Source organism: Oryzias melastigma, linkage group LG13 (genome assembly GCF_002922805.2).
Source record: "Oryzias melastigma strain HK-1 linkage group LG13, ASM292280v2, whole genome shotgun sequence".
In the NCBI taxonomy this organism is placed as follows: domain Eukaryota; kingdom Metazoa; phylum Chordata; class Actinopteri; order Beloniformes; family Adrianichthyidae; genus Oryzias; species Oryzias melastigma.
Genome location: NC_050524.1, coordinates 23,255,441 through 23,263,658, shown reverse-complemented (window position 1 = coordinate 23,263,658; position 8,218 = coordinate 23,255,441). Strand labels below are relative to the sequence as shown.

General features: G+C 38.7%; 1 protein-coding gene and 1 long non-coding RNA gene across 2 annotated transcripts in view; one reads left to right on the top strand and one right to left on the bottom strand.

Moving 5' to 3' along the window:
* Positions 1–359: 359 nt before the first annotated feature.
* The window catches only part of LOC112149848 (transmembrane protein 255B), a 19,776-nt gene continuing 11,917 nt past the window's right edge, over positions 360–8,218 (bottom strand). The window contains exons 6-9 of the mRNA XM_024277806.1: positions 7,560–7,640; positions 7,357–7,442; positions 7,095–7,254; positions 360–2,183 (exon numbers count right to left, since the gene is read on the bottom strand). Of these exons, the coding sequence (XP_024133574.1) occupies positions 2,073–2,183; positions 7,095–7,254; positions 7,357–7,442; positions 7,560–7,640 (438 nt within the window). The 3' untranslated portion in view covers positions 360–2,072. The remainder of the gene's footprint in view (positions 2,184–7,094; positions 7,255–7,356; positions 7,443–7,559; positions 7,641–8,218) is intronic.
* LOC112149851 lies at positions 3,184–7,170 on the top strand. Its single transcript, XR_002919855.1, has 3 exons — positions 3,184–3,281; positions 5,490–5,524; positions 7,087–7,170. It is a non-coding gene; the product is annotated as an uncharacterized LOC112149851 (long non-coding RNA).

The following is an 8,218-nucleotide window of genomic DNA, read 5'->3' as shown; positions in this document are numbered from 1 at the left end:
GAGAGTGGTGTGTGTATGAGTGACGCTCCTCACAGTGTCGGCTGTTCTGTGGTTTGGAGCTGTTAAATAAATGGTAGTCAAATTGTTGACACCGACTGGTCTCCATGGCCTGCGTGTGCGCTTCTTACTCCAATCACGAGGGATCGTACAATGTATAGGACACAAGTGATGTCTGGATTTAATCTGACAGTAATCTGTGGCTCTGCTCCCACCCAAATCGCTACAATATATTTCCTTCCAACATTTTAAATTATTATCAAAACATTTTTGAAAAAGCGCCACTGAGCCGCAAGGGAGTGCTTGAAGAGCCGCATGCGGCTCCGGAGCCGCAGGTTGCCGACCCCCGCTCTAGACAGAAATATGTGACGTTTCTCTTCAATAACTCTTTAATGCAACATTTATCCAAACAAAAAGAAAATCAACTTTAATTTAATTCAAATGTCCCTCTGGAAAAAGCACATCATGACATATAAGGCATTAAAATCAGGTATATACTGTACATCTTCAGGCAAAAAACAGAACAAGTCATTGTTAAACAAGAAGTGAAAATACAGAAATATTTGTGGGAATATGTTTATAATAATTCAAGAGATTTTGGAATCAGATATCTTCATTTTCTTTACATTCACCCATTCTTCACTGAGTTTTTTTTAGTTGACCACCTGATAATGTGAAGATTTTGCTCAACCACAGTTCCTAGAAGTCAGTTGAAGTTTAGGAGAACAACACTTTTATGTCTTTCTACCCGAACACTTGGCAGAGATTCTGTTATTTTGAAGACTTTGATGTGGCAAAAACAAAATTTGATTCCATTATATGCTGCTATTCAATGAAATGAATACTGGTGGAGAGTCTCATGCATCCGAGTGACGTGGTCCAGTTGCTATGACCCAACTTCAAGATTATGAAATGAACTATCCTCATCAAAAATCTTGCTTTGAAATTTTTTAAAAGAAAAATAAAAAAGTGAATACTTTGTTCCTGCTTCATGTTAGGAATTGATTACATAGATTTCTCCTCAGGTGATGTAAATCTAGTTTGAAGTTAGATTTAAAGAACCACTCCAATGGAAATTGTGTGTTTGGTGTTTATAACATGTTCTTGTGGCATTTTCCTAATGATGGAGGATATATTTTAAGACAGTTAAGCTCAAAATTGCATTTCTGAGTATTTCTTTATTCAAATGGCTGCGAATCATTAAAAATAATTTAATTGGATAAAGATTGTAGTTGTGATAAGGGCCACTAACTCCCTGCTTCGCCCCATTCTGATGCATCCACTTATAGAGAAGTAGATGCAAAAGAACTTTTTTCTTTTCCTCGTCTGAGCTTGAATCTGGCTCAGAACTCTAGCTTTAGCTTCATTATTGCTCACCATTTTTGTTGGACTCATGTCAGGTTGGAGTTGTGAGAGGCTACAAGCTGGAGGGAGAGCACATACATAGATTGATGATAGGAAATTGGGGGAGGGCTTTTACTGTGTCAACAGTCCCACCCACAACTCAAAAGTGAATTTCTACTAAACTACTGCTGTTCTGCAGAAACTATGTCCTGTTTTGGCTAAAAACTGCATAATCATAATTAAAGAGCACTGGGAACACTCTTAAATAAGATCAAAAGATGATCCGAGTGGAACTTTAAGGATGTAATCACTTCAGGAACTTTTGAAATTAACCCTTTTTTTCTTAACTGTGATTTATGGACTGTGATGTTTTGTTAATTCTTTTATATTTAAGCCTCAGTAAATCAGAGAAAAATCTTTTTAGCAGAAAGACAAAACAGTTCTCCTCGTCTTTAAATATACTCTTTATCTCTGTGAGGGCACCGTCGACATTTGAACCACCGTCAGCCGCGTTTATTTGCCAAAACAGCCATCTGCAAGCTAAACCTTGACTTTGTGTTGTTAATCTTGACTCTCCATCCTCCTCAGAATCCATAAATCCTAAGAGATTACATCAATTTGGTGCCAGGAGTGAGTGTTGGAAAGAAAGCACCTGTCTGGCTCAGTGGCATGAATACGTCTGTCTGTGTGGACAGAGACTGGAGTATGTGGAGGGACTACTGGGAGTCAGTCTACTGCAGGCTGATAGGGTGAGGCTGGTGCGCTGTGTTGACATCCATCAGCAGAGGAGCTGTGGGAGAAGAACTCCTGCTCTCTGTGGATTCTGTCACAGGGTTGCTCCTCTGAAACACACAACAACCAAAATATGTCAGAATGTAATCAGTTGTTTTATTGGAAAAACATGGAAGCACATAAGGTTGAATCCCTTGAAGGCCTGAGTGAGCCTGCACAGGATCAGAGGATGAGGATATAAAATACTAAAAGTCTCTGAAACAGAATGTTCCGATTCCAACATTTATTGATGTTCTTGTGTCATTATCAAACACCAGAGTATCATTTAAAGTTTGGAGACTTTCAGTTTGAACGGTAGAAAAAAAATGTTTAATCAAATGAAACAGCTGTGGAGCTTTATTAAAAATGTTCCAAGCAAAGGTGATGTGAACGATTGGTGTAAAAATATTTTTGGAAAACAAAAACTTCCTGAAGGTTAACTAAACTTTCAGAAAGTTTATTTAAAAATGATTCAGTTTGAGTTGTTTCGATTAAAAAAAAAATACTCCATAAGTTTTAGAGTCAGGCTATGTTTTAGGATGTATGTCCTCTTCACACATTCATACATTACTCAGTCTGTATGTAACATAAAGCAAGACAAATGAAACAAGGAAATTGTTCCAATAACACAAACATTTGTGTAACAGACTGGAAATTCATTATAAATGACCTCTGAGCGCCAATTTTTACGTCTTATCTGTCTAAAAGAAAGGTTATTTCCAAAATGATTATTATTGGAAGGAAAACATTTTAGATATCTAGCCTTTTAATGATAGATATTGCAGCAAATTAATCTTAATGTCAGAAAAAATGAAAGTGCAAGAGAAGTATGTCGACAAGCTTCCAGGAGAAAAAAGTCAAAGAAAAATGTTGTAGGTTTGAAGTTTTACTTCTAAACAAAATACTCAGTCTGTCAGTTTGTTTGTTTTCTGTGCAGGTAGGCTGTGACTTCTCCTGGAAGGCTCCGCCCCCTCACCTGTCAGTCTCCACTTAATTAAGTTAAACTGTTTTATTTAAGTTCCTCTGTTTCAGTGCTCTGTGTGTCTGGAACTGGTGGGGAAAAGGCAGGAGATTTGGCATGGTGGTGGAAACTCAAACATTTAATAAAGAAGCTTGAACAAGACAACAGCAGAGACGAACTGAAAATCAGACACTTAAATGAACTGAAGGTAATTAACTGAAATGAAGAAAGATGTGAATCATGACAAACCTGAAATAGCTGTGAGTGACAAAAAGGGACAATTCAAAACAGAACAAAACAAAATCATAACTGACAAAAACCAAACCAAAGTTCACAGTCCTCACCCTGGAAGACTGTGTCTTCACTGTTTAGTTATTTGTAACCAGTAGCCTGTTTATTACTGCGCTGATCCTTTGTGGATTTTTCTCACTTGGAGTTGCTCCATATTTTTATCAGACTGATTCTCCTCTTGCATCTGGGTCATCCTGATACGCCGTAACAACCGCATGATGTCTGGCATATTGTCACTATAAAGCACAGTGATGGAAGGGTCATCATATGGGCTCGTTTTATAGCTAAATACCCAGCCAATTTCCAACTTACTGGGTTGTTTTTAAAGTTAAAGTCCCCATTAGCTGTCATGAAATGTGTTCTCTGCAGTTGACCAATCACCTAGGGGAGAGGTGAGCTGCAGTCACAGCTGCGTTTAGGAACCATTTGGTGGTTTAACTCCCCAATTGAACCCCTTCATGATGAGGTTCAATCAGGGAGGCAGTGGGTCTAATTTTGTTTAATGATTGGTATGACTCAGCCTGGATTTGAACCGACGACCTTCGGACGCTCTACCACAAGGCCACTGAGCTGGTGGTTTGAGGTCACAGAGATAATGGAGCCAACCCTTTTACAAAACAACGAAGGTGGGGTACAGCCACACCTGACGGGCAATTTAGAGTCATCGATTAACCTACAAAGCCTGTTCTTTGACTGTGGGAGGAAGCCCAAAAACCTACTTGAGTGGCTAACCGCTACACCACCCTGACTGCAAACAGGATTTGATGGAAATGTGTTGTGCTCCATTCCTGGAGTGATTCCAGTGTGTCATGTCAAATAACGTATATGTTTTTGTTCTTGTGAGGTCGTTTTATCGGAAGATAAGGAACAAAAACCTAATCAGACCTGGTCATCAAAGCACTTCCGCTATGATGAACTGCAGTTTCCTCAATGTACACAACGTATGTGTTGTGGAATGTGGGGGAGGGACTGATAAGGAACTGGGTTCGGTTGTATTAAATCAAAGAGCATGGAGGGAAATCCGACAACACCACTAAAGGAGAGATAACAGAAGGATTTGTAAGCGTTCTCAATAAAACAAAGCAGATGAATTCACCTCTTGTAGGAAGACGAAACTCTAATATGAAGGATGGGAAAGAGTGTGTGGTCTGCTCACAGGCAAAGTTGCAATATTCTAAGAAACAGACAAATCAATGCATAAAAAGTTCATTCGTGTGTGTTAACATGAATGAAAAAGTCCTAAAAAAAACACTTTTTTGTGCTTTTCTTCCAAAGAACTCTATGTAATCTTCCAAAAAAGCCCAAAGGATTTTCTGAAGGTCTTCCAAAGTTCCACTTAGTTTTATTCCACTCATTTAACCAAACAATTTCCTAAAGGATTTATAGTTTAGATTGGTTACAGCCTCTGACACAGACCTATAAAGCACGAGGAAGGACCCAAAAGATCCTCCAGCACAAGTAGGGTTTTCCCTGGATTTATTAGATTTTTTTACCATAAAGAAAACAGAAAACTAATTAAAAATGATTACATTTGATTAGTTAGTCAAACCTTTTTTTTCAAACTTTTTGTTCTTTTCTCTGAATAGAAATATCACAAGCACCCGTTTGAGGGGTTGAACCATTGGGTTGATACGGGTCTTTGGGTGGTCCGGGCCTGTGGAAGGTCGTAGAGAAGAGCAGCTGGATCTAAATTTATGCTCACACCGCCCTCTGCAACGCGTGTTCAAACCACTACTTTCAAAGGAAAGTCTATGAAAACACGCAATTTTGTCAGCTCTTCTCACGCAAAATAGTTGCAAAAAGATAAAACCACAACCTAGCAGCTCCACCAAAGTGCTTGTTGACGTGAACTTGGTGGGAAAAGTGCAGAAGACTTAGTGTGACAGATAGTCTTCCAGGTGGGAGCTGCAGGAGGAGCTGTGAAGGAATGTTTCTGAGACATCTCGCTGACGTGCAGCAGCCCTGCAGGCGGAGACAGCCCCGCCAACCCCGCTGGTCCAGCGGCCGGCTGTTTTCCAGCTTTTACGGCCGCGCTCTCTCAACTGCACAGCTTCTACTCCAACAAGTCACACGCATTTAAGTGTTCATGCCGCTCACGTTATGACTGCGTATTTCACTTTTATAGGAAACTATAAAAACAGGGACCACAAGAGATAAGGGGTAAGTGAAGCGGATCAACCAGAGAACACTAAATATGTAAACCCAAAACCTGGAGTGTGTTTTTCAATTTCATAGCCAATGATTCTCCTTGAAAATGTTATTTTTTCCTTAAAAACAGAGAGATAATCGTCCAAAAACTCTAAAAGAACAACAAGTAGCCTGAAAAAACTCATCTGCACACATAAACCTCGTGTTCATCCCTAAAGATACATCAGATGTAATTACATTCCAGCACATATCCAGGATCATAAAAGTGGCAATCACTTAGAGTGGAAGGAACTGCACAACACTCTTATTCCCATACTCACTTTGTTACATTTGGCTCAATGCTTACATCCTAAACCTTTAGCCTGTGATTGTGATTAAAGTGCATGAGAAAAGGCTTCAGCTCTGAGGTTACCACGCTTTTTATTATTATAACTCAGACTTTCTGCTCAATGAAAGCAAAAACAGCTTAGTAGTTGCCAAAGAGGACTACAAACAATCTGTTTTTAAATAATAAAAATGATACAAATCAGTAATTAAAAGGAAAAATGTGGGTATTTTTGCATAATTAAGATTGTATCGCTCACACAAAATTTAAACCTGTCCATCACTGCATTATATCAGTGCATTTTTTTGTAAAGGCTGAAAACTTAAAGCAAAGCTAATTAAAACCGTGAGCGAAAACATTTGTGTCACAAACGCAAAAATATTTTTTTGAAAGAAAAAAAAAAAAAAAAAAACATTTTTGAAAGCTAATGTTTAATATTTTAATTGAGTGTTGGTGTTAATGGAGTGTTATTTTTTAGGACATTTTGATGTGTGACTTTTTATTCGCAATGGCACAAAAAGTGGCACAAAAAATGGCACAAAAAATCACTCCATACTCCATGCACACTCCATGGTCAAGGAGTTAGGAGACAATAGAATAAAAACCCAAGGAGTTTTTTTTTTTACGAAAATTTAAGATTGCAGCCTCCCACTTAGGGCAAAAGTCAAAATAAATGTGAAAATTGCCAATTAGAGGATTTGAATATTTTTTTGAGTCACATAAGAGATTTTAGTCCCATTATTTTTTCTGCCAATGATGTCATCTATTTTTTTTAAATATATATACTATTTTTTTAATAGTACTAGGTGCAAGAAACTTTTGGTGAGTTTTGAGTATGTGGCAGGGGAGACGTTTTTGCTCAAAGGTGCAGTAAGTAAGAAGAATTGCGCAAACACCTTTACAGTGAACAATAATGATTTTAAGTTGTTAAGCTACAAACAAGTGACTTTTTAATTCAGCGAAGGTTGTGTTATAGGTTTAAGGAAATAAACAGTTTTGTAGGAAAAAATAATTTAATAATCCATTACAAATAAAAAAAACGTTTTTAATGTTTTTTTTGCTATCTAATCTACTTTACTTATTTATTTATTCACTTTCTAATTTTAATCCATTGATGTTTTTAATTTGTTTTTGTTTGTTTTTTCTCCCTTTTTGCTCTCCGTATATTCCACGGATTTGATTAATGATGACCTTAGATGTTCTGCATGTTACCATGTGAAGAACAGCTATGACTTTGTGTTTTCAGCAGGATCTCACCACAGACTTGATGCTGCCCAGCACTGCTGTGGTCAGTATCCCTGTGAAGAAGGCCACCAGGTTCAGACCAGCGAGGACCCAAATGAACACGTACAGCGTGAAGACGTCCTCGCAGCTCTCAACGCCAACAAACTCATAGTAGTTGCTGAGGTAACCTCCACTGCAGAGCATCAAAATCATGAAATAAAGATTTATTTTGTTCTAGAATAGAATATGGTGCCTTTCTTTCAACCGTGTGTGTTTTTGGCGTGTGTCCTCTCACTTGGCGCAGTCGTAGAGGTCGCAGCAGTAACAGGTTCCACTCCGTACTGTCAGGGAGCAGGACTCCTTCAGATTCTGACACGACACCTGAAACAGGAAAGTTCAGCCTCAGACAGATAGCAAAAGTAAAACAGGAAATAATCACATCCAGATTATGTTATTCTGAAAAATGTTTGATATTTTTCTCCTTTTTTTTTTTTTTACCGTGGCAAAGAAATTCTCATAGATGTAGCTCCTGCCGCTGCTGTAGTACTGGCACCTCCCAGCATTCAGTGGTCGTATGTCCTGTGAACAGAGGAGAATCCAAAATGTGACCTGCTCCTGTACAGACCGCCATCGCTTATTTGAAGTGGCAGTAAAAGTTTTCACGCTGCAGCTGGAGACCTGTGTTGACCTTTGAGGCCTGTGACACATTTTAGCACAGAAATAATCTGCACCTCCTGCTGTGTGAGGAGAAGGATGCACCTCCTTTATGGATTTTTGCAGGAGCGGATACTACATTAGTGATAATAAGCTGGTCAATGGTCAATAGCAAACTAACTTTTGAAACTAGTAAAACAAAGCTTTGTTGGTAATAATAATAGTCCAGTAATAATCCATAATATCTGGACTCAGAGATTTTAAAACACTTCTCTTCATGGGTTCGTTTCACAACTGTGAAGCAAAACAAAGCTGCCAAATGAATTCTGGGGATATCTCCTTTCATGGATGTGTCGGGCCCTGTGGTTTATTTATGAACGCTTGAGGACCTGCTGTGTCTGCAGTTTCATCATCAAAAGCAGGCGTTTTGTGGGGTATCGGAGAGGGTGACCCACCATGTTCAGGACGATGCAAACGCCATCAATCAGGAGGCAGAAGAAGGA